Source organism: Passer domesticus, unplaced genomic scaffold (genome assembly GCF_036417665.1).
Source record: "Passer domesticus isolate bPasDom1 unplaced genomic scaffold, bPasDom1.hap1 HAP1_SCAFFOLD_104, whole genome shotgun sequence".
Classification (NCBI taxonomy): domain Eukaryota; kingdom Metazoa; phylum Chordata; class Aves; order Passeriformes; family Passeridae; genus Passer; species Passer domesticus.
In genome coordinates this window covers 155,178-179,842 of record NW_026989905.1, presented here as the reverse complement: position 1 = coordinate 179,842, position 24,665 = coordinate 155,178, and the positions used below count along the sequence as shown (strand labels likewise).

Sequence of the window (24,665 nt, the reverse complement as noted above, 5' to 3'; positions counted from 1 at the left end):
GACACCTGAGCTGAAGCTGGACTCAAGCCTGTGATAGATGAGTAAAGTGACAGTTGACTCTCACAATAAAGGAGAAATATCATGTATATTTGTTAAGAGAAGTTTTATATATTTATAGATATGTTTTACCCCCTGTTGTGTTGTTATCTTGGGATTACCTGAGTTTGAGACATTTAAGAGGGTCACCTTGCTACGACAGCAGCACCTGACCTCCAAGCGAGATGTAAGGAAGTAAACTCCAGCACTGGACATCAAAGAAGGAGTCGATGGACAGAACTTTAAGAAGGGCAAAAGAGTTGAAAGGTGAAACCTCCATTGTGTGGATGAGAATGTGGTGGGAAAAATCCTCTACTCCCGGCACAGTAACATTGTCTTTATTCACTGTCCTGTTATATTTCTAATAAGGTTTTTAATAAACATCTAATATTTTTACAAGTAAATATAACTTTGCGAATAATCCATTCCCTGGCTAGAGTGCTGCACCTCCTGTCCTGGATGGGCAGCTAGGCCAGTCCCTTCAGGGAGAGACGGAGCTGTTCTAGGCAGTGCTTGTAGCATACTTCCAGCTACAAGCTGGTAATACACCTGTGGAAGGGACAATGGACACTGGCACAGAGATGCACGACGACAGGCCAAGTTCTCCATGACTGAGGTATTTGGCTGGACTTGTGAAGTTCCAGAGGTGCTCCTGTGGAGAGAGGAGGTGGCTGAGGCCCCAGCTGCCAGTGGCACACAGGGACCCTCGTGCACAGCAGGGCCCAGAGCTGGCAAGGCTCCCCAGCACGGCTGGAGCTGCTGGCACAGCTGGGCCCAGCTGGACAGCTGCCCCTCAAGGCCCTGGCCAGCAGGGCACGGCTCTGGGCAGGGTCCCTGGCCAGAAGCGGGCCCCAGAGCGCCTCTGCCTTTCAAGGGCAATCTCAGCCCTGCTCTTTCTCCTCCCCACCTCCCTCTGCCTCTGCCGCGTGCCCCTGGGGCTGCTTTTGGCCAGGCAGCCTCAGTGGGAGCCAGCACTGGCTGCTGCCCCAGCGGGGCCCCCAGGACAAGGCCCAGCAATTGAGAGGCCAATGGAAGCACTGGGCAGCAGCAGAACCCTCAGCAGAGCTGTTTGGAGAACCATGGACTGGCCACAGCTCCAATGCAGCCTCTGTGGGAATGCTTCCTGTCTACATTACACTTTCAAAAGAAGCTCTTTCAGGGAAAGATAACCACTCACCATTTCTTCTTCCAGTTACACCAGATTTTGACACAGCACAATATGATAATAAGGTCCAAAATAAGCAGGCCTGCCATTAACCCTGCCCAGCAGCCTGTTCCCATATAGAAGCCCCTTCCCAGGCCATCCTCGGCATCAGGAACAGGTGTTGTGGTGCCGGCTGCATCTGTGGGAGCAATGGGGAGCGTGAGCCCGTGCTGTGCTGCACTGCTGAGCTGGCAGCACGGTGGATATGGGCAGGACGTTCTCTGTTTCCCCCAGAGCTGGGGCCTGCAGGCACCTTGCCGGCCCTTGGCACAGGCTGTGCCAGCCAACAAAGCCCAGCAGGCCGGGAGGAGAGCCCGGGGAAGCGCAGCTGCTTGGGCAGCGGCTGCTGCCAGGGACATGGGCCAAAGCCATCCCTGAGCAGCCACTGCCAGCCCTGGCCCTCCCTGCCCCGTGACAGCTCCCCCAGCCCCAGGGGACAGGCTCAGGCCCTGTCAGGATCCAGCGCAGCCCCTGCCCAGTCGGGAGCCAGGGCTGGCTCTGGCCCTGGGCTGGCGGCAGGGCTCCCGCTCGGGGGCTGCTCCTGTGCCTTGGGCCTCTGGGCACTCAGGGCCAGCTCTGCAGCAGCTGCAGCACCAGGGACGCTGCTGCACCAGTCCCGTTTCCCCGGGGCTCTGAACCAGCTCCAGAGGCCTGGAAGCCAAGGCGCCTCCAGCTTTGGCTGCTGCCGGGCTGGGCAAGGGCAGGCCCTGGGGGAAGAGCTGCTGCCACACAGCCCCGGCCAGGGCTGAGCCCGGCACAGCAATTACCTGCTGTGCCTGTGCCCGTGTCTGGCATCGCCTTCCTTCCTGCAGCAGGGGCTGCCAGTGAGCCCCTGCTTCCTTGGGGAAACACCTCCTTCAGCCCTGCCTTTTGGTCCATCACTTGAGAAACAAAAAAGGACAATTGGATCAGATGGAACAATTCCCCATTCCTTTGCTGGCATCTTCAAGGCAGCATGCTTATCAAAAATTGGGAAAAGATTTACAAAGTATCTGGGCTTTTGTGTCTGGGCCAGGGCCCTCCCTTCCCCAGACAGCTGCCAGTGCTGAGCAGAAATCATGAGGGGATTGTGCAGGGCAAGAGGACACACGTGCATGGTTCTGTGCTGGCACCTGCAGCGCTGCCTCTGTGGCCAAGCTTTGGGCTCTTGAGCTGGCACCTCTTCCAGGGGAAAGGCCTTGACCTACCCTCAGCATCTCCCCGAGGCTCAGTCCTGGACGTGGGTTGGGAAGCCAGATCACTTTCACCAACCGGGTTAGCTGCAAAGAACGGCAGGACAGAAGAGCTGCTGTGACCCTGCTGAAGATTCTCCTTCAGGCCTGAGTGGCAGTGAGGGCACCTGGGTGACTGGTGCCCTCCAAAGCACTCCCTCAGCTCTGCCTCCCACTCAGGAGGAGGGGGACCTCGTGCCTGCAGTGGCCCCACACTGGGATGGAAGGGGCCCCTTGGGGGGCTGTGTGGGCAGAAAGGACTCCCTGGAGCTGCCAGCAGCTCTAAACCCAGACCCGGGCAGGGCCAGGGCTTGGCAGTGGCAGCAGGAGCAGCTCAGGCTCCTTGGGGCTGGCAAAGGAGCTGCCAAAGGCTCAGCCCCGGGGCACAGCCCTGGGCCCGGCCCCTTCCCTCTCTGCTCTTCTCCCTGGCTGCACAGAGCACACGGAAGGACACACTGGCATTGCACACGGGAGGAAGATGGACAGATAAATGCTCCTTCCTCCCACTGCCAGCAATCCTGTGGGATCACTGTAGGGTACAAGAGTAGAAATTTGGAGGCTAGGATTTCCACAATCCATCAAACTTCAGAGGATCTCAAGGGAAATGACAGAGGAATATTACTCTGGACAATGATTACACTTGGACAATGATTGCTCTGTTAGCAAAGTGTTGCTGAAAACCTACCATCACCAAGCTCCAACATCCTTAAACTGTGCTTTAACAGCGTTTCCCAGTGATGGAAGTCACGTTCCCAATCTAGAAAGGAGCAGAGATGGGAACTGTTCCATGCTGTGCTGGGATCCCCTTGTATAGGGAACCGAGCACTGCAAGGGGGTCAGGTAATGCTGTGTGCCTGCACTGCCAAGCAGCAGAGAGGGCAGCTGAAGCCTCAGCAGGGCTCAGGCCCAGAGGCACAGCAATTACCTCCTGGGCCTGTGCCTGGCATCGCCTCCCTTCCTGCAGCAGAGGCTACCATGGAGCCACTGCTTCCTCTGGGAAACTCAGCCTTCAGCACAGGCTCTCCTTCCATGTCTGCAGAAAGGAAAAAGGACAGGTGAATTAGGTGGGGTTGTTTCCCAATGGGAATGTGGCATCCTCAGGAGGCAATGCTTGTCTAAGTAATGGATAAGATTAAGGAGAAAGACCAGGGCCCTGCCTCCTCCAAAGAGCTGCCCCTCCAGATGCGCTCACAGACTGGGAAAGTGCAGGGGATCTCAGGGTGGGCCATGGTGCAGTTTGGGCTCCCTGGCAGCTGATGCCAAATGCCTTCCTGCAGAGGCTGGGCAGAAGCTGCAGCCAGGCCAGACTGGGAAACAGCCCTGCAGCGTGTCAAAGCAGCAGCAGCAGCATGGGGCAGCGAGGCTGCCATGGATCCCTTCCTGCTGTGCCGGGCACAGCGTGTCCAGATGTACAGCCAAAGCCCCCGGCTACTGAGTCCCAGGGGAAGCATGAGGGAAATGCACCCACCACGTTGTCTCTCCAGGTCACTCCAGATCCTGTCCATCTGTTTGGATGCCTCCAGGGACTTGCTGTCTCCTCTAGGTTTGTTCCTCCCTCTCGGAGGACCTTAAGAAAAGCATTTGCATTTCAGGTGAATGGATCCCACAGAACCAGGGCTCAGCCTGTGGGGTCAGCAGGCACACACTACTCACCCCTGCCATGGGAGCGGGGCTTGTGTGCAGCAACCAGGAAAGGAGCCTGAAAAGTCTTTCCTGCAGACACACCTGTAATTCAACAGCCACAGAAGCTCCTGTCACCTGCTTCCTGCCAGGTTCTCAATGATTATTCTTTTAGCAACATTGACAACATACCTGCTGGAGGGTTAAGACCCTGGAAATCTTCATTAAGCCAAGCTGCTGAAGAAGCCTTCCTAGTATGCTCATCTAGAGGGGAGCACAAATCTGATCAGACCCATTTCCATGGTGTGCTGGGATTCCCCTCTCCCTTAGAGAACTGGGCACTGTAAGGGGGTCGGGTAAGGCCTTGGCTGCCAGATGTCAGTGGACAAGGCCAAAGCTGCACAGGGGCCTGGGGAGCTCTGGACTGGCTCTGGTCACTCTCCACCCTCTTTGCAGGCCCTGTGCAACATCCCTGGATGGGTGGCTGGAGGAGCCCAGGGACCATGGGGGCTCTCTCACTCCCACACAGGAAACCCTCCCTAAAGCCCTGTGCAAAACCATCCCCAGCGCTTCCCGGGAGCAGGGAGCGCTGTTCCGGGAAAGGGCAGCCAGGCTGCCGGCTCACCTGCTCGCTGCACTTGGAGTGGAGCAGCCTGGGCAGCCCTGGTAGACAGGGCCACGGCCAGGAGGAGCAGGAGGAAGAGGCGCAGAGCAAGGGCCATGGTGCCTTGCCCTCTGCCAGTCCCGCAGCTCTTGCTGCCACTGCTGTCCCAACACCGCTGTGCCAATGTCAGCACCGCTGCTGCAGCCGCAACAGTTGTGCTCAAGGACTGACTGCTGGCTCCTAGTGCTGCTGTGCAACCACGGGGCTCTGGCGCCTCTGTGATCTCAGAGCCTTCTGTGACCTCAAGGCCAGGGTGGAATTGTTTTTGGAGCTGGATCTGCCTTCTTCGGAAGGGAGCTCATCCTGCCCAGCTGCTCTGCCCAAGGGCTGTGACACAGTCTCAGCTCAGCTGATCTCACTGGTTGGGGCATGAAGAGATGCAGAGCAGCCCTGCTGAGAAGGACTTGGTGTTGCAGCCAGATTAGAGGCTGGACATGAGCCAGCCATGTGCATCCAAAGGAGAGTGCCCAGCAGGTTGAAGGAGGTGATTCCCCACCTCCGCTCAGGTGAGACCCTACTGGGAGTACTCTGGAAGGGGTTTTATAGTGATTTCTGTGAGCCATCAAGAAGTTTGATAACAAGATCCATGTTTACCCCTGAAATAATTTCCTACCAATGTTTTTGACATGAAAACCAAGAAAGAAAGATAAATAAGAGAAACCTGCAATGGCCTATTCCATTGAGCATTTTGCTTGTCTCTCGTGACCAATGAATAAAGTGTAAACATAAGAGCTTTTTAAGAATGCAGAAAAAGCATGCAGGCTAGAATAAAAACAGGGTTTGAAGCCTTCTGGAAATGGAGTGTGTTGCTTTGTAGTGTCTCGGTCTCTACCACGACAGAGTACTGCATCCTGCTCTGGGTCCCCAAGGCAGGAAGGACATGGTCCCGTGAGATCTAGTCCAGAGGAGGGACAAAATGCTCTGAGGGCTGGAGCCCTTCTGCTTTGGAGACAGGCTGGGAGAGCTGACAGTGTTCAGCCTGGAAGAGAGAAGACTCCAGGGACACCTGATTGCTGCCTTTCAGGGCCTTCTGAGCGCTTGTAAACAGATGGGACAGAATTTTTAGTAGAGTCTTTTGTGACCAAACCGAGGGGGAATGGTTTTAATCTAAAAGATGGTAAATTCAGACTAGATGAAAGAAACACATTTTTTACACTGTTTGTTATGAAAACCTGGCACAGGTTGCCCAGAGAGCTGGACATCCATCCCTGCAGACATTCAAACTCCTGCTCTGAGCAACCTGACCTAGTTCAAGGTGTCCCTGCTCACTGCAGGCCATTGGGACTAGATGGCCTTTAAATGTCCCTTCCAAGCCAAGCCATTCTGTGCTCCTGTGCACCATCAAAGCAGTGCTGCATTAGTGCTGGGCTGATTATGCTGGCACCTGTATTTTGGTACTTGTGCCATTTAGCAATTGGCCACGAGAGGATTGATGGGCTGGGCAGTGAAGTCTGCAAATAACAGTGTGCTCAAGGAGAAAAAGGAGAGCAACACGGCTTCCAGTTCAGATAAATGCCAGCATTTTGCTGCCCATTCCTGGTTAGAGAAATAAAGGAATGTCCTGAAGATCCCTTCATGTGGGTTCATTATTGGCCGTATCAGTACTTGTGTTCTGTAAAACAGGTTAAGTTGTTACAGCTTCTTGCCACATTTATCCCTGGATAAAACCCAAATACTGCATTGCTCCTTGTCTACTTTCTTCCAAGTCAAGGCAAATTTTGTTCATTACTGTGTGGGACATATTCATGTGTTCACAAGCAAATTCCTCTTGCCACTCACACAACGGCAAGACTGCTTTGTTGATTTGCTCTAATTGGACTGTAATTAAGGCCTACCTCTCACTAGAATTAAAGCTGATGCATTGGGAGGCAAAGTGTTGAGTCATTTCTCCTGGAATCTGGCACTGTAGAGAGTTGTTCTGTAACTAAATGACATCCGAAGACAGGTGTAGTCTACCATACTTCTGGCATACTAGAAGTGAGAAAAAACCCTTTGAATCAGGATTTTATCCTTTCTTCTTTCTCCTCCTCCTCCTAGGAATTTTAATCTCTGAGGTCTAAGCTCTTCAGCTGCCTCACAAACATTGTTTTAATTCAGTCAGTCATCCATGCAGTGAACCACAAATCAGGACCGTGGTGTGAACCTTGAAGCAATGTAGGTTTATAGCACTGAAAATAATAATCCAATACCCAGGTTAAGCTAAGCATTTCCCAAAAACTCCACATGTCCTCAGATATGTTTCAAAAGGAATCACCGTTATAGGTGGGAGTGGGCAGAAAGAGTGTCATCAAAATAAAAAATTCAGCTTTCTGAGATCTTTCTATTCCTATAAAAAGAGAGTCCAAGTTGTTCATGTATGGAACATTAACTAGGAAGTGAATGACAGATTGTGAAAATAATTACTTGGGGAATGAATAACCATAAATAATAACAAGTTTACATATAGGTAATAAGTAAACCATCATGCAAAGAAAAAAAACAGACCTGCCAAAATAAAAACCAATAAGGCTGTTTCATATGTCTGAATAGAAAAAAAAAAATACTGAAAAGAATCAGAGATCCTCAAGGGCATTGCTATATATAGAAACTTCCAGCTATTCGGAAAAAATGAAGGAAACTGTAGTGTGCAATAAACAGAGGTAACCTGGAATTTATTGGTGGATTTGTTGCAGAATTTCAGAGAGCAGACTGGAAAAGCATAGGGGTTGATCAGACCATGTGTGGGCATTTACAGCAGTCTGATGGATGTTTCTGGGACCAACTGCAGGAAGGAAAAGCAGCACACAATTCCTGGGACAATCTCTTTGCTGGCTGTGGACTTTTTGATAGCCTGTCCCCTGGGGCTGGGGGAGCTGTGACGGGGCAGGGAGGGCCAGGGGTGGCAGTGGCTGCTCAGGGATGGCTTTGGCCCCTGTCCCTGGCAGCAGCCACTGCCCAAGCAGCTGCGCTGCCCCCGGGCTCTCCTCCCGGCCTGCTGGGCTTTGTTGGCTGGCACAGCCTGTGCCAAGGGCCGGCAAGGTGCCTGCAGGCCCCAGCTCTGGGGGAAACAGAGAACGTCCTGCCCGTATCCACCGTGCTGCCAGCTCAGCAGTGCAGCACAGCACGGGCTCACGCTCCCCATTGCTCCCACAGATGCAGCCGGCACCACAACACGTGTTCCCGATGCCCAGAAGGGCCTCGGAAGGTGTTGCTATTTTTGGAACCCTCTGTTTGCATGGGATAAGGGCAAGTTTGGCTATCTGTTTCTGCCAGGAAATTATTTGAAGAGCTCATCCGAGCCTTGACTCAGAGCTTCTCCATTGCAGTTCATGTTGTAATAAATAGGTGTGATTCCTGCTGATAAAATTATAAAGTAATCAATATTGATATAATAATTAATATTTGGAAACAGTAAAACCGTTAGAAGGTGTAATGCCAAGGAAGAAAGGGAGAGGAGGGGCTCCCCCCCTTCTCCTGCAGATGTTCAGAACAGGAAGAAGCAAGAGATAAGTATTACTGAATTTAGTTAGAAGAGAGGAAAGTTTGGTTGGACATCCAGGAAAATGTTAATTATAGGAGATTTATTGCTTTGATGCTAGAACATAGTATTGGCTTGTATGATATTAGCTTTGGCTTACATTATACCAGCTTGGTGCGCATGTGTAATCCAAAAGGTGAATCAAAGGACATCGAGGAAGAGGAGAGGCCTTCATCAGAGATGACCCCAAAGAACAGTGCAACCACCTAAAAAATGGTGGAGCATGCGTGGTAAAAGTGATAATGAAGGTGGAGATACAAGTGTGACAAATTGAAAATGGGAAGAGATGGTGATGATGTACAGTGTAAAAAGGAGAATTTTAGGCTTGGCAATTTGTATGTGAGGGGACAGGGGTCAAGCCCTGCCCTCCGTACCCCCCGTGTACCCCGCACGGTTATTTTTCCTTATGCGCTATTATAAGAACCAAATTATCCCTTATCATAACCAAATTATATTGTCAATATTTTGAGTGGATTCAATTTCATATACTTTTCAGCTACTTCATTAAAATTGCTGCAACATTTAATTTGCTTGGTTTTCTTTCATGATACAGTAATTGGAGAAATATAACAAAATTTTTGACTGTAATTCAGTCCTAGCAGTCAGTTTTATACCCCTCCCCTTATTTTCTATTGTTATAGCATATTTTATTAGCAATGGGTTGCTCCTTTCCCCTCTGTGATGTTGGTTTTGCCCCACTTGTCCATCTCCCCAAAGACCTGCCCTTTTGTTCACTGTTCCTCCTCCCATTGCATGTCAGTCCCTCTCCAAGCCTGCCCCTTGCTCTAGAAACTTCCCTATCAATTTTGTATCCTTCGGAATCCCATTGGTTTGTTTAAGTTCTTCCCCTCCCCTGTAATCCCCAATTGGTTTAAACCTTGTATTCCCCGCCTGGTGTTCCACCCTCAGTTTCTCCCAATTGGCTAAAGATTGGATCCTGCCCTGGGACCCTGCCAAGTTTGTAAGTTGGTGTATGCCTTTAATGCAGTGTTGGCCTGCCCCTGATGGTCTGTAGAGTAATCACCTTAGGAAAACATAGAGCAGACCTCACCCTGTTCCTTGTCCCTACCCTCAGGGCAGTCCTACCCCCAAGGCAGTCCACCTGTGCTGTAGAGCAGCTGTGCCCTGCAGCCACAGCCCAGATTCGACAGTTTTCTGGGGGCAGCCCAGTGCCACTGTGGGTGTGGGCAGCTAGTGGGGCTGAAGAAATGGGGCAACACAGCACTTCCCAAATCAGCTCTTCTGTTGCAGTAGAGAGATGCAGCTGTGACCAGATTGTCCTGGTGGTAGCACCAGCAAAGCCCACCCGGCAGCAGCAGTGGCTGAGCTCCATGTCCAGGAGCAGCCGTGGATGGCCACGGTGTGGGCAGGCAGGAGCCAGGCAGGGGCTGCTGTGCCCAGCGGTGGGGCCCCCGAGGGGATGGGGGAGCCCATGCTGAGCGTCCCTGGGCTGAGGGCACATTTGCTTCTGTGGGATCATCTGGGCCTGGACCTGAAGAGGCACAAAGGGATATTTTGGGGTCCCTGATGAGGGTTCCAGGAGTCCCGGATGTTTTAAATGAATTAGCTTTTTCTGATTAATACGGAGAATTTATTCCATAATTAAAATTCAGTCGTAGAAAATCTAGAAGCAAATATCAGATTGGCCCTGAAGCAGGCTGACAGCGTCAGGTGAGACAGGTGGGGCATTTCTCTCCCCTGTGCATCACGAAGGGACAGCTCTCTCAAAGTCTTTTTTGTCCATTTCCAAGCTCCAAGCGGTGTGGAGGGCAGCAGTTTTTCTGCTTTCTTATGGTTGTTTTTATCCTTTTTGCATATTCATGTATTTTTTCCTTTCTTGCTGCAGCTCTTGCTGAGAGTTTCCCCAAAACTGGTAAAAAATTCACTTTGTTAGAGGAAAATCTCCTGCAATATGCATTCTAGGAGGCACACATTTATCTTATAGATGATGCAAATCGAATGCACATTGCTGAGGTTTGGTCAGAGAAATAATCTTCTGGAATCAGCATTTCTGGGGACGAATATTCAGGCTAGGATTTTGGTGCATGTTGATTGCCCTGAACCCTCCTTTGTTGTGCTAGGATTTTCATTAGGCGAGATTACTGTAGTCTCAGCATGAATTTGTGCATACAATCTATCAGAATCCCTCCCTTTCTCTATTAATTTATTAAATTTGTACTTTTAGGATACACTTTGACAAAGCTTACTTATTTTCTAATTTAATGTTTAGTATTTATAAAACTTAACAACTACACTTATATACTACTAGTCAGGGTATAAAATTAACAACTCTTCTCATAAGGTAGATTCTTCTAAATCTTTAATTTCTTTTCTTTGGATTGTCAATTATATTTTTTTATATCAATGCATGTGCTTATTGTACTTTAGATATATTTTGACTCCATAGTCGTTTAAGGCTGGTAATATTTGTAAAATAAGTTTTTCATGTTTTCTTATGTTGCCTGCTAAAATGTGTCTTTATAACTGTCTCATGTTCTTGTTTTCTAATTCTTGAGCAATTTGCTTTATTCTACTCTCAGGATTTATTTCTTCTCTAGCTCTTCCAGAACAAAAAGTTTTAATATATTGCTTACAAATTTTGCCATTTTATTCTTTTTGCTCTATTTCACATTTTCTTTATTCCAGTGTCTTTTACTACTCATAGTGCACCTTCTGAATTTGTTAAAATTATAGCGTACTACACTAACTTGGGAGTGTGCATATGGCTCATTCTTTTTGGGCTTGGATGACTGATACAGTGACAATAATCCTCTGCAGTTTTAACACTCTAGCTCTCTCAAAGCCCCTTTGGGTTGCAGCCAAAGGGCCAAGATGTGTATCTTCTTGGTAGCAGAGCTTACACCTTGGGATCTAGTCACTGGTGTCATTTGTCTCATTCTCAGTATTTACTTCATAAGATTTATAAGAGCCTTTTAAATTGTTTTTCAGAATTTAGGATAGCATCTGCTTATTTCTAATTATTATAATTTTATTTCTTTGACATTTTAGCTCTAAAGTTGTAATTAGTCTGTACACTTCTCTTTCTTTCAGCTATACTTGGCTGTTTTCCTTTATTTTAATTTGATCCTTATTAAATATCTAACGGCTTTGTTATATCCTATCTGATTTAATGTTACTTTTAGTGTTTCTTGGAACTTAAATCTGGTTTGTATCTTATATACTTAATTTTTTTCCGATTTTTCACGAATCATATTATTGTTCTAATATATTCTTTACAGTGTTTCATTAGCTTTTACTTCTATTTCTTTTCTCTGTTATAACAAAAGCATTAAAATATTTTATTTTTTGAAATAAATTTGCATATCACACCTTAAATATTCAGTTCACTTAAAACAACCTCATGAATAATACAGTTTAAAATAAAATATTTTACTTCTCATAACAATGGGATTTACAGCTTACAAGCTTAGGTATTAACATGCATCAGTCTATTTTACTTCAAGGAGTAGTGGTGACTTTTTAGTGAGGTTTGGCTGGTGTTTCTGCTGGTGGATTTACAGGTCTTCTGTCCTGCCTTTCTTTGCAGCTGAACCTGCTGGTGAAGGTGGTGCAGCTTCCCAAGCCACGTCCAGGACTGAGGCTCTGGGAGATGCTGAGGGTAGGTCAAGGCCTTTCCCCTGGGAGAGCTGCCAGCTCAGAGCCCAAAGCTGGGCCAGGGAGGCAGCGCTGCAGGTGCCAGCACAGAACCATGCACGTGTGTGCCCTCGCCCGCGTGATTCCCTCACCTCTCCTGTGGCTCAGTGGTGCCCATGCAGATCAGCAGAGATGGCAGAAGCTTCTGTGGCTGTTGAGTTACAGGTGTGTCTGCAGGGAGGACTTCTCCAGCTCCTTTGCTGATTCCTACACAGAAGCCTGGCAACCATCGCAGGGGTGAGTAGTGTGTCCCTGCTGACCCCACAGGCTGAGCCTTGCTTTTGTAGGATCCATTCCTGGGAAATGGAATTCTGTTGCTCTAAGGTCCTCCGAGGGGGAAGGACCAAGCTACAGGACACCAGAAACCCCATGATGCATCCGAAAACATGAGGCAAATGCTGAAGGAAATGCAGCAGGCAGGAGAAGGTGGGTGCATTTCCCTCATGCTTCCCCTGGGTCTCAGCATCTGGGGGCTTTGGCTGCACATCTGGACACGCCGTGCCTGGCACAGTGGGAAGGGATCCATGGCAGCCTCGCTGCCCCGCTGCTGCTTTCACGCCCTGCAGGGCTGTTTCCCAGCCTGGCCTGGCTGCAGCTTCTGCCCAGCCCCTGCAGGAAGGCATTTGGCATCAGCTGTCAGGCCGCCTAATTGCACCACAGGCCTGAGATCCCCTGCAATTTTCCAGTCGCTGGGTAGAATAGAAAGGGCACCAGTTTGGAGAGGGGAGGCCCCTGGCCTTCGCCAAAATGTTTATAGGGATTTCCTGATTTTAGCCATGTCTTTGACAAGCATTCCCTCCTGAAGACGCCACCTCTGCAGTGGGGAACTGCCCCACCTGATCCAGCTGTCCCTCTTCCTTTCTCCAGAAGTGGATGCAGAGGCTGGACATAAGGCGGCGTTTCCCAGAGGAAGCAGTGGTTCCGTGCCAGCCTCTGCTGCAGGAAGGGAGGCGATGCCAGGCACAGACACAGGAGGTAATTGCTGTGCCTCTCGGCCTGAGCCCGGCTGAGGCATGAGCTGCTCTCGTTGCTGCCTGGCAGTGCAAGGACAGCCTGGACTAGAGCGGCACAGCCCAGGGAATTATCGCGAGCAGGCTCAGGGCACTCGGTACTGAGCAGTCCTGCTGGGGTCCCTCCTTGGGAGACATGTCCTGAAACCTGGCAGTGACTGCATGGGGTGCCCACGGTGGGGAAAGGACAGAGGGGGAGAGCAAGGCTCCAGTGTGTCCTGAGAGGGCCTGGCTGTTTGCCCTTGGGATCTGGGAGCTATCCCAGCAGAAGGAGGGCAGGAGGGAGTGTAGGAGGGAGGGATGGATAGCTGTGGCACTGCCTGCTGCAGTTTTCCCCAGGGTTTTAGAGAGGATTTCCTCTGTGTCTGAGGGAGGGAACCCGGGGGCCCTGGGCTGCTCCAGCCACCCCTCCCAGGGATGTTGCTGAGGGCAGGGAAAGAGTGTGGCGAGTGACCAGGAGCCAGCCCAGAGCACCCCAGGCCCCTGTGCACCTTTGGCCATGTCTATTCACATCCGGCTCCCACGGCCTTAGCCGACCCCCTTGCAGTGCCCAGTTCCCTGTGGCAGAAGGGGATCCCAGCACACCCTGGAAAGTGTTCTCATCTGTGCTCCGTTCTAGATGAGGGTGCTGGGAAGGCTTCTCCATCAGCTTGGAGGAAGAAAGTTTTGAAGCCCTTGGAGCCTCCTGCAGGTATGTTCTCAGTGTGCCACCAAGGAAGAATTGTAGACAAGCGGGCAGGAACCAGGTGACAGAAGCTGTTGTGGCTGTTGTGTTACAGATGTGTCTACAGGGAGGACTTCTCCAGCTCCTACCTTGGATGCTGCACTCAAGCCCAGCTCCCATCACAGGGGTGAGTAGTGTGTCCCTGCTGACCTCAAAGGCTGAGCCTTGCTTTTGTGGGATCCATTCCTAGGAAATGGAAATATTTTTCTCTAAGGTACTCCAACAGGGAAAATCCAAGATAGAACAGATAAGATGTCCCTGCAACCATCCAAACAGATGAGGCAAGAGCTGAAGGAACCCCTGCAGACAAGGCAAGGTGGGTGCATTTCCCTCATGCTTCCCCTGGGACTCAGCAGCCGGGGGCTTTGGCTGCGCATCTGGACACGCCGTGCCTGGCACAGTGGGAAGGGATCCATGGCAGTCTCGCTGCCCCGCTGCTGCTTTCACGCCCTGCAGGGCTGTTTCCCAGCCTGGCCTGGCTGCAGCTACAGCCCAGCCTCTGCCGGAAGGCATTTGGCATCAGCTGTCAGGCAGTCCAAACTGTAACACACCCTGAGATCCCCCACTATATCCAGCCCTCCAGATTAGGAAAAGGGTGGCTGTTTGGAGGTGGAAGTGCTCTCATCATGCCACCATAACCTGGCCTTTTTCCTGGTCCATAAATTTCACAAATATTACCTCTGATGCCACCACCCAAGTGGGGAACAGCTCCATCTGATGTAGCTGTCTCCCTTCTTTTGTCAAGAGATGGGCATAGTGCTTCAGTGGAAGGTGGCATTTCTTGAAGGAAGCACTCCATCTTCGGTGCCAGCCCCTGCTGCAGGAAGGAAGGCAAAGCCAGACACGGGCACAGGCACAGCAGGTAATTGCTGTGCTGGGCTCAGCCCTGGCTGGGGCTGTGTAGCAGCAGCTCTTCCCCCAGGGCCTGCCCTTGCCCAGCCCGGCAGCAGCCAAAGCCGGAGGCGCCTGGGCTTCCAGGCCTCTGGAGCTGGTTCAGAGCCCCGGGGAAACGGGACTGGTGCAGCAACGTCCCTCGTGCTGCAGCTGCTGTGGAGCTGGCCCTGAGTGCCCAGAGGCCCAAGGCACAGGAGCAGCCCCGAGCGGGAGCCCTGCCGTCAGCCAGGGCCAGAGCCAGCCCTGGCACACAATGGAAACAGTTCTCATCTTGGTTTGCTTCCAGACTGGGATGCTGGGACAGTTCCTCCATTAGCCTGGCACTCTGAAGTTGTGATGCCCTCCAAGCATTCAGCAGGTATGTTCTAACTGTCCCACCAAGGCGTAATGTTTGACTGACTGGTAAGAACCAGGTGACAGAAGCTTCTGTGGCTGTTGTGTTACAGGCGTGTCTGCAGGGACGACCTCACCAACTCCTACCTTTGATACTGCACAAAAGGCCAGCTCCCATGGCAGGGGTGAGTAGTGTGTCCCTGCTGACCCCTCAGGCTGAGCCCTGCTTTTGTGGGGTCCATTCCTGGGAAATGGAACTACTTTCTCTTAAGGTCCTCTGACATGAGAGACCAAAGACATGGCAGGCAAGAAATTCCAGGACCCATTAGAAATCATGTGGCAAATGCTGAAGGAATGTCTGCAGAGGAGGCAAGGTGGGTGCATTTCCCTCATGCTTCCCCTGGCACACAGGAGCCAGGGGCTTTGGCTGCACATCTGGACACGCCGTGCCCGGCACAGCTGGAAGGGATCCATGGCAGACTCGCTGCCCCGCTGCTGCTTTCACGCCCTGCAGGGCTGTTTCCCAGCCTGGCCTGGCTGCAGCTTCTGCCCAGCCTCTGCAGGAAGGCATTTGGCATCAGCTGACAGGCAGCCCCAATTGCACCACAGTCCATGCCCACCCTCAGATCCCCTGCAAATTCCTTCTGTCCAGGCAGATCAGATGTTGGGGCTGTTTGGGGAAGGAAGCAGTCTTGGGTTGTCCCAATATCCTGGGTGTTTTCTGATCCTTATCCATTCCTTTCACAAGTGATGCCTCACCTTCCCCATTCCCAGTGAGGAATGTTTCCATCTTATCCAGCTGTCTCTTTTCCATTTTCCAGAAATGAAAGGAGAGCCTGTGCAGATGGAAGCACTCCCCAGAGGAAGCAGTGGTTCCGTGGCAGCCTCTACTGCAGGAAGAGAGGCCATGCCAGGCACAGACACAGGAGGTAATTGCTGTGCCTCTGGGCCTGAGCCCTGCTGAGGCTTGAGCTGCCCTCTCTGCTGCTTGGCAGTGCAGGCACAGCCTGGACTAGAGCAGCACAGCCCAGGGGAATTATCCCGAGCAGGCTCAGGGCACTCGGGTCCTGAGCAGTCCTGCTGGGGTCCCTCCATGGGAGACATGTCCTGAAACCTGGCAGTGACTGCATGGGGTGCCCATGGTGGGGAAAGAACAGAGGGGGAGAGCAAGGCTGCAGTGTGTCCTGAGAGGGCCTGGCTGTTTGCCCTTGGGATCTGGGAGCTGTCCCAGCAGAAGGAGGGGAGGAGGGAGTGTAGGAGGGAGGGATGGATAGCTGTGGCACTGCCTGCTGCAATTACCCCAGGGCTTTAGGGAGGATTTTCTGTGAGTTTGAGGGAGAGAGCCCCAGGGCCCTGGGTTACTCCAGCCACCCCTCCCAGGGATGTTGCTGAGGGCAGGGAAAGAGTGTGGAGAGTGATCAGGAGCCAGCCCAGAGCTCCCCAGGCCCCTGGGCAGGTTTGGCCATGTCCATTCCCATCTGGGTCCCATAACCTTACCCGACCCCCTTGCAGTGCCCTTTTGCCTGTAGCATTAGGGGTTCCCAGCATGCCACAGATATGGTTCTGATCTCTGCTCCCTTTTAGACTGGAATCGTGACATGGGTTTTCAGGAAGTCCTGATGAAGGATGGTTTGAAGTTCCTGGAGGATGCTGGAAGCAAGTTTTCATTCTGCCTTTCCTGAGTGAATAATCAGGATCAATGCAACAAAAGCCCATTTATAAACCATTTCCCTTAACATTATGTAAGGGCTGAAGGATTCTGAGAATCTTTCCCTGCTCCCTTCTGGAGGCCTGAGGAATCCCACAGGATCGCTGTCAGTGGGAGGAAGGAGCATTGATCTTTCAATCCTCCTCCCGTGTGCTGTGCCAGTGTGTCCTTCCGTGTGCTCTGTGCAGCCACAGAGAGGAGCAGAGAGGGAAGGGGCCGGGCCCAGGGCTGTGCCCCGGGGCTGAGCCTTGTGGGCAGTCTGAGGATCTCCTGCAGTGCCACAGGAGCTCTTCTGTCCTGCCTTTCTTTGCAGCTGAACCTGCCGGTGAAGACCCCACATCCAGGACTGAGGCTCTGGGAGATGCTGAGGGTAGGTCAAGGCCTTTCCCCTGGGAGAGCTGCCAGCTCAGAGCCCAAAGCTGGGCCAGGGGGGCATTGCTGCAGGTGCCAGCACAGAACCATGCACGTGTGTGCCCTCGCCCTGCACGATCCCCTCACCGCTGCTGCGGCTCAGTGGTGCCCGTGCAGATCAGCAGAGATGGCAGAAGCTTCTGTGGCTGTTGAGTTACAGGTGTGTCTGCAGGGAGGACTTCTCAGGCTCCAGGGCTGGATGCTTGGCCCCAACCCAGCTCCCATGGCAGGGGTGAGTAGTGTGTCGCTTCTGACCTCACAGGCTGAGCCCTGCTTTTGTGGGATCCATTCCTGGGAAATGGAACTACTTTCTCTTAAGGTCCTCCAAAAGGAAAGACCCAAGATACTGCAGCCAAAACATCTCATGAGGCAGATGAATTCCTGAGACAAACACAGAAGCAAGCACCCCGAGGACAAGGTGGGTGCATTTCCCTCATGCTCCCCCTGGGACTCAGCAGCCGGGGGCTTTGGCTGCACATCTGGACACGCCGTGCCCGGCGCAGCAGGAAGGGATCCATGGCAGCCTCGCTGCCCCGCTGCTGCTTTCACGCCCTGCAGGGCTGTTTCCCAGCCTGGCCTTGCTGCAATTCCTCCCCAGCCTCTGCAGGATGGAATTTGGCATTAGCTGAAAGGGTGCCCCAACTGTACTGTGGGCCTGAGATCCCCTGCCATTTCCCAGTCTCTGAGAAGATCAGGAGGTGCAGCTGTTTGCACAAGGGAGTGCACTGGCCCAGCCCCAGTTACCTGGGCTTTTTCCTGATCTTTACCTGTGACTTAGACAAGCATTGCCTCATGAAGGTGCCACCTCCCCAGTGGGGAATATTTGCATTTGATCCAGTTGTCCCTTTTTTCCTTTTTCAATTGATGGACCAAAAGGCTGTTCAGGAGGAGGAACACTCAGGGAGAAGCAGTGGCTCATTGGCAGCCCCTGCAGCAGGAAGGAAGGCGATGGCAGACAGGGGCACAGGCACAGGAGGTAATTGCTGTGCCGGGCTCAGCCCTGGCCGGGGCTGTGTGGCAGCAGCTCTTCCCCCAGGGCCTGCCCTTGCCCGGCCCGGCAGCAGCCAAAGCTGGAGGCGCCTCGGCTTCCAGGCCTCTGGAGCTTGTTCAGAGCCCCGGGGAAACGGGACTGGTGCAGCAACGTCCCTGGCGCTGCAGCTGCTGCGGAGCTGGCCCTGAGTGCCCAGAGGCCCAAGGCACAGGAGCAGCCCCGAGCGGGAGCCCTGCCGCCAGCCCAGGGCCAGAGCCAGCCCTGGCTCCCGACTGGGCAGGGGCTGCGCTGGGTCCTGACAGGGCCTGAGCCTGTCCCCTGGGGCTGGGGGAGCTGTCACGGGGCAGGGAGGGCCAGGGCTGGCAGTGGCTGCTCAGGGATGGCTTTGGCCCGTGTCCCTGGCAGCAGCCGCTGCCCAAGCAGCTGCGCTGCCCCCGGGCTCTCCTCCCGGCCTGCTGGGCTTTGTTGGCTGGCACAGCCTGTGCCAAGGGCCGGCAAGGTGCCTGCAGGCCCCAGCTCTGGGGGAAACAGAGAACGTCCTGCCCGTATTCACCGTGCTGCCAGCTCAGCAGTGCAGCACAGCACGGGCTCACGCTCCCCATCGCTCCCACAGATGCAGCCGGCATCACAAGACCTGTTCCCAATGCCCAGGATGGCCTCGGAAGGGGTTTCTGTCAGGGAAGAGGCTGCTGGCTAGGGTTACTGGCAGGCGTGCTTTCTTTGGAGCTTGTCTTCATGTTGTGCTGCTTTGGAATCGGGTATTCCTGGAACAGAAAACAGTGAGTGTTTTGTTGCTCTCCCCCTCAAACAGTTTCTTTTGAAAGTCTAACATGGTCGGGGAACATTCCCATTGAGGCTGCAGTGGCCAGTCCATGATTGTCCAAATAACTCTCCTGAGGGTTCTGCTGCTGCCCAGTGCTTCCATTGGCCTCTCAATTGCTGGGCCTTGTCCTGGGGGCCCCGCTGAGGCTGCAGCCAGAGCTGGCTCCCACTGAGTCTGGCTGGCCAAGAGCAGCCCCAGGGGCACAGGGCAGAGGCAGAGGGAGGTGGGGAGGAGAAAGAGCAGGGCCGAGATTGCCCTTGAAAGGCAGAGGCGCTCTGGGGCCCGCTCCTGGCCAGGGACCCTGCCCAGAGCCGTGCCCTGCTGGCCGGGGCCTTGAGGGGCAGCTGTCCAGCTGGGCCCAGCTGTGCCAGCAGCTCCAGCCGTGCTGGGGAGCCTTGCCAGCTCTGGGCCCTGCTGTGCACGAGGGTCCCTTTGTGCCACTGTCAGCTGGGGCCTCAGCCACCTCCTCTCTCCACAGGAGCACCTCTCCCACTTCACAAGACCAGCCTAATACCTCAGTCATGGAGAACTTGGCCTGTCATCATGCATCTCCGTGCCAGTGTCCGTTGTCCTTACCACAGGTGTATTACCAGCTTGTAGCTGGAAGTATGCTACAACCACTGCCTAGAACAGATCCGTCTCTCCCTGAAGGGAATGACCTAGCTGCCCATCCAGGATAGGAGGTGCAGCCCTCTAGCCAGGGAATGGATTATTCGAAAAGTTATATTTACTTGTAAAAATTTTAGATGTTTATTAAAAACGTTATTAGAAATATAACAGGACACTGAATAAAGACAATGTTACTGTGCCGGGAGTAGAGGATTTTTCCCACCACATTCTCATGCATGCAATGGAGGTCTCACCTTTTAACTCTTTTGCCCTTCTTAAAGTTCTGTCTATCGACTCCTTCTTTGATGTCCAGTGCTGGAGTTTACTTCCTTACATCTCGATTGGAGGTCAGGTGCTGCTGTCGTAGCAAGGTGACCCTCTTAAATGTCTCAAACTCAGGTAATCCCAAGATAACAACACAACAGGGGGTAAAACATATCTATATATATATATAAAACTTCTCTTAACATATATGCATGATATTTATCCTTTAATTGTGAGAGTCAACTGTCGCATTATTCATGTATCACAGGCTTGAGTCCAGCTTCAGCTCAGGTGTCTGTGTGCTACCACCAGCACTGGCGGAGCTGCTCGTCTGGGCACAGCCAGGCATGGGCAGGCAGCAGCTGGGCATGGGGCTCATCAGACCAACAGCACCCTCATGTTATCTTTGTCTTTCATTTTAAAACATTTAGATATATTTTTCCTTTGTAGCATTGAGAAGAGTTTTTCATAGAATACGGACAGCAGATATTTGTTCCCCTTTCCTCCAACAGTTCTGCATTTGACAAAGTAGTTTTACAGTTAAGGAAACCTAGAATCTTCTGACACTTGGGCAATAAAAGTAAAATTGCCTTTAATTCTTAATGTTTAGTCTTACACAGCCCAGACAAGACCAGCACAGCTCAGGGGAATTATCCCAAGCAGGCTCAGGGCACTCAGGTTCTGAGCAGTCCTGCTGGGGTCCTTCCATGGGGGACACATCCTGAAACCTGGGGAGTGACTGCATGGGGTGCCCATGGTGGGGAAAGGACAGAGAGGGAGAGCAAGGCTCCAGTGTGTCCTTAGTGGGCCTGAGCCTGTCCCCTGGGGCTGGGGGAGCTGTCACGGGGCAGGGAGGGCCAGGGGTGGCAGTGGCTGCTCAGGGATGGCTTTGGCCCGTGTCCCTGGCAGCAGCCGCTGCCCAAGCAGCTGCGCTGCCCCCGGGCTCTCCTCCTGGCCTGCTGGGCTTTGTTGGCTGGCACAGCCTGTGCCAAGGGCCGGCAAGGTGCCTGCAGGCCCCAGCTCTGGGGGAAACAGAGAACGTCCTGCCCGTATCCACCGTGCTGCCAGCTCAGCAGTGCAGCACAGCACGGGCTCAAGCTCCCCATCGCTCCCACAGATGCAGCCGGCACCACAACACGTCTTCCCCATGCCCAGAAGGGAATTGGTTTCTGCCAGGGAACACACTGCTGGCTAGAGTTAATGACAAGCCAGGCTTTTCTATGGCATGCCGGGCATTGGGCATGCCATATAATAGCCTGTAAGGATGGCAGTAGGCCAGGGTCCCTCATGTGGCACACCAGCTGGAGGGGGGGTTTTGTAGGTGTTGGGTTTTGCAGGAAGGCATGCAGGGCTTTGCGTGCTTTGTAGAGTGGTGCAAGGGGCTGGGGTTCCTCGTGAGGTTCTCAGGGGATTTGAGATCTCTTCTGTGGCATACAGGGGACTGGAGACATCCGTAAGGCTGGCAGGGGCTTGAGTTCCTCGTGATTAACGTGGTGGTTTAGTGCTTGCCGTCAAGGCCTGGAGAGGAGCTGAGTCCTTCCTAAGGTGGGCAGGAGGCTGGGCTCTTTTGTGAGGCACACAAGGCTGTCCTGGGGTCTCTGCATTGGTGTGCACGGATTCTCTGCGAGGCACACAGGGATATTTTGGGGTCTCTGCTGAGGGGTGCAGGGATCCCTCAGGAGGCATAAAGGAGTCTTGATGGTCTCTACTAAGGTGTGCAGGGATCCCTCATGAGATGTGCAGCGGGGTTTGTCAGTCTCCTCAGCGCAGCAAAGGGCCACTCTGGGTGGAGGCTGTGCAAAGTGGGCAGAAAGCTTCCTGCCAAGCCTTGCGGCCGGCGGGCAGGCGGAGCCCATCCTTGGGGGTCGGGCGGGGCCTCTGGAGCCGCCGCGCCCTTGTCGGGCAGGTCCCGGCCCCGGCGGGGAAGGGCCGCGGCCCCGGGCTCCGGCGGCGCTGCCGAGCAGCAGCGGAGGCACAACAAGGGCCCCGCTCCGGCCTGGCCCTGTGCTGCAGCCGAGCACAGGGACAGCCACGGCCGCTCCCTGCGCCACAGGCGGCACCGGGGCTGCAGCTGAGGGCGTGCCTGCTCCCACTGAGGAAGGAGCTCCTTGCAATGCCCACTTCCCTAAAGCACGTGGGCAAGCCAGCACAGCATGGAAACGCTTCTGGACTGTGTTCAAATGGACACTGGGATCGAGAGATGGATTGACTGGAAGTCCTGGTCCGTCACTGTGTGGAGATCACGCTGCATGCTGGAGGCAACTTCTCGATGCCCCTTTGCTGAGAGAACAATCACGGATTAGCAGTTGTGGCCAAGAGCAGCCCCAGGGGCACGGGGCAGAGGCAGAGGGAGGTGGGGAGGAGAAAGAGCAGGGCCGAGATTGCCCTTGAAAGGCAGAGGTGCTCTGGGGCCCACTCCTGGCCAGGGACCCTGCCCAGAGCCGTGCCCTGCTGGCCGGGGCCTTGAGGGGCAGCTGTCCAGCTGGGCCCAGCTGTGCCAGCAGCTCCAGCCGTGCTGGGGAGCCTTGCCAGCTCTGGGCCCTGCTGTGCACGAGGGTCCCTGTGTGCCACTGGCAGCTGGGGCCTCAGCCACCTCCTCTCTCCACAGGAGCGTCTCTGCAGCTTCACAAGACCGGCCAAAGAGTTCCATCAGGGAGACCTGTACCTGCACCTGCGCCTCTCATCAGCCATCCCTAAGCCATGTCCAACATCCCTGCCACAGCTGCATTATCAGCTTGTTGCTAGGGACATAGTGCCACCACCCTGAACAGGAGCCTCTGTCCCCAAAGTGCTGGCCCTGGTGTCTTTTGCAGTGAGCAAGGGAGTGAGGGAAGCCATGACAAACATTAGCAATGTCCGTTGCTTTTACTGTGGCCAACTTGGACATTTCCAGAAAGACTGTCCTCACGTTCCTGTTGGGCAATTTATTAACTATGTTCCACCTCCTAGGCCTCCTCCTTTCCAACAGCCCTATCGGCCCACATACAACTTTCAGCAGCAATATTATCAGCCGACCCAGGGAAATGCTTAGCAGAGCATGGGGCCACGCCGCGCAACAACAGCAAATTACCGGCCTTGCCTGCAAAGCCCACCTCAGCTGCCAGCCATCCAGGAGTCCCCCGCCCCAACAGGCTCCTCGCAGAGGACCGCAGTCATGAGGACGGACTCCAGTTGTTCCGCAGAACCCGGAACTTTCCCCAAAGCCTCCGACCAATGTTAGTAAGTTCTGTCCATCTGCTTTTCCCCGACGAAGATCTAGTTTGAGTTCCAGCTGGGTACCTTGAGCCCCCTTTCCACCCTCAACCAACTACAGTCCTGCTGTTTGGGGACAGTGAACACACTCCAGATCAGGTAAGTATATTACCAGAAGTTGTGACTGTAAATCCAGGCAATGAAATTACTGTGTCAGTTGTTTGTTACAATCCACCATTTACATTGTTGAAATTTGCACCTTTTGCACAAATGTTAATTTTAACCGGCCAGGATTCAGAGGTTGAACCTGATTCAAATTTTGATGCGTTTGCATGTCACCAGATTTGTAAAGACAAACCCCTGATTGATTCTTGTATTTCCAAAAATGGGAAATCCATTGAACTTCATCTCATGGCTGACACAGGAGTGGACGTTACTATCCTCCCCAGGGCAAAGTGGCCCTGCGACTGGGCACTGGTGTCCCCTTGTGGCACAATCTCCGGTGTTGGTGGAGCTGTCAATTCCATGCAAAGTCCTCATCTTGTAAGCGTAGAGGGGCCTGAGGGGCAAGTCTCCACCATCCAACCATTTGTCGTGTCATCCAATATCTCCCTATTTGGCAGGGATGTTTTATCCCAGTGAGGTGCCTGCCTTTATATCCCTGACCCCAAGTGGGATTTTTGGCATGGGCCACTGCAGAGCGAATTTCCCCACCATTGAATTGGAAAACCGATGTTCCGATGTGGGTGGATCAGTGGCCCCTCCCATCAGACAAATTAAATGCGCTCATCGAATCAGTCAAGGAGCAAGAACAACTCGGGCATTTAGTTCCATCAACTAGCCCGTGAAATACCTCAGATTTTGTCATCCGAAAGCTTGGCAAAAGCAGTTGGCATCTGCTCCAAGACCTTCAAAAAATTAATGAGGTTATTGAGGATATGGTCCCCTTCAGCCTGGCCTCCCCTCCCCTTCTATGCTTCCCCACGATTGGCAGCTTGCTGTCCTTGCTATCAAGGACTGCTTCTTTAACATCCCACTTTACCCAGGAGATGCCCTCAGATTTGCATTTTCAGTACCATCTCTGAACAGAAGTGAGACTTTTAAAAGGTATCAATGGGTATCAATCCTCAAGGATTGAAAAACTGCCCCGTGTTATGCCAAATGTAGGTTGCTCAGGTATTATCACCTGTCAGGAATCAGTTTCCTGAAGCTATCATAGTCCATTACATGGATGACATACTTATTTGTGCTGCCACCAAAAGTTACCTTAGTGCCGCTCTCGAAAAGACTGTTTCTACTATTGAGAAAGCAGGTTTTGTAATTGCTCAGGACAAAATACAAATGTCAGCACTGTGGACGTACCTTGGGTATCTCATCACTGGGAGAACTGTAACACCACAGATTTTTTCTATAAATGAACAGCCACAGACCCTAGAGGACATTCAACGCATTTGTGGGATCATCACTTGGGTCTGGCCTTTGCTCGGCTTGACAAGGCAAGAGCTGGCTCCACTGTTCTCCTTGCTGAAGAAAGACACCGACCCCACAGCCCCACAGACCCTGACACCAGAGGCAGAGGAAACATTGCAGAAAGTAGCAGAGGCAATGAGGACACGACAGGCTGAACAGGTCAGAAAAAACCTTACGATTTAATTTGTCATCCTGGGAAAGTGCCCACACTTTCATGGGCTCCTATTTCAGTGGGACACAACACAGAAAGACCCACTCATCATACTCGAGTGGTTGTTTCTCCCACATCAGCCTGCGAAAACAGTGTATACACCATCAGAGTTGCTAGCA

The 24,665-nt window shown here is 52.9% G+C and overlaps 2 protein-coding genes across 13 annotated transcripts; one reads left to right on the top strand and one right to left on the bottom strand.

Moving 5' to 3' along the window:
* Nucleotides 1-358: 358 nt before the first annotated feature.
* LOC135291702 (uncharacterized) lies at nt 359-4,409 on the bottom strand. Its single transcript, XM_064405965.1, has 9 exons — nt 4,264-4,409; nt 4,105-4,176; nt 3,920-4,018; nt 3,377-3,484; nt 3,137-3,208; nt 2,428-2,499; nt 2,008-2,121; nt 1,214-1,379; nt 359-688 (listed from the first exon to the last, which is right to left on the bottom strand). Exons 3-9 carry the CDS (start codon nt 3,954-3,956, stop codon nt 430-432), a joined length of 828 nt encoding a protein of 275 aa, XP_064262035.1. The 5' UTR covers nt 3,957-4,018; nt 4,105-4,176; nt 4,264-4,409; the 3' UTR covers nt 359-429.
* Nucleotides 4,410-5,000: 591 nt separating this feature from the next.
* On the top strand, nt 5,001-19,515 carry LOC135291701 (mucin-4-like). 12 transcript variants are annotated; one of them, XM_064405962.1, is made up of 18 exons: nt 9,230-9,259; nt 9,866-9,923; nt 11,800-11,871; nt 12,072-12,143; nt 12,231-12,332; nt 12,774-12,881; nt 13,536-13,607; nt 13,696-13,767; nt 13,855-13,956; nt 14,386-14,502; nt 14,821-14,892; nt 14,981-15,052; nt 15,689-15,796; nt 16,889-16,945; nt 17,147-17,218; nt 17,306-17,404; nt 18,591-18,756; nt 19,279-19,515. In XM_064405962.1, exons 5-18 carry the CDS (start codon nt 12,293-12,295, stop codon nt 19,478-19,480), a joined length of 1,359 nt encoding a protein of 452 aa, XP_064262032.1. In that variant the 5' UTR covers nt 9,230-9,259; nt 9,866-9,923; nt 11,800-11,871; nt 12,072-12,143; nt 12,231-12,292; the 3' UTR covers nt 19,481-19,515. The 12 variants fall into 12 exon arrangements, with proteins under 12 accessions (XP_064262023.1, XP_064262033.1, XP_064262026.1 ...); XM_064405953.1 differs by lacking the exons at nt 9,230-9,259; nt 9,866-9,923 and adding an exon at nt 5,001-5,241; XM_064405956.1 differs by lacking the exons at nt 9,230-9,259; nt 9,866-9,923 and adding an exon at nt 8,957-9,213.
* Nucleotides 19,516-24,665: the final 5,150 nt, after the last annotated feature.

What these genes read in the sequence shown, in the direction of transcription:
- LOC135291701 (XM_064405951.1), top strand. Translation starts at nt 10,044, where the DNA reads ATGGTTGTTTTTATCCTTTTTGCATATTCATGTATTTTTTCCTTTCTT. An exon ending in GGCTCTGGGAGATGCTGAGG is followed by an intron (nt 11,872 to 12,071) that starts GTAGGTCAAGGC and finishes GTTGAGTTACAG; the next exon opens with GTGTGTCTGCAGGGAGGACT. An exon ending in GCCCAGCTCCCATCACAGGG is followed by an intron (nt 13,768 to 13,854) that starts GTGAGTAGTGTG and finishes TTTTTCTCTAAG; the next exon opens with GTACTCCAACAGGGAAAATC.
- LOC135291702 (XM_064405965.1), bottom strand. Translation starts at nt 3,956, where the DNA reads ATGGACAGGATCTGGAGTGACCTGGAGAGACAACGTG. An exon ending in GATGTTGGAGCTTGGTGATG is followed by an intron (nt 2,500 to 3,136) that starts GTAGGTTTTCAG and finishes CGTTCTTTGCAG; the next exon opens with CTAACCCGGTTGGTGAAAGT. An exon ending in CACGGGCACAGGCACAGCAG is followed by an intron (nt 1,380 to 2,007) that starts GTAATTGCTGTG and finishes TTGCTCCCACAG; the next exon opens with ATGCAGCCGGCACCACAACA.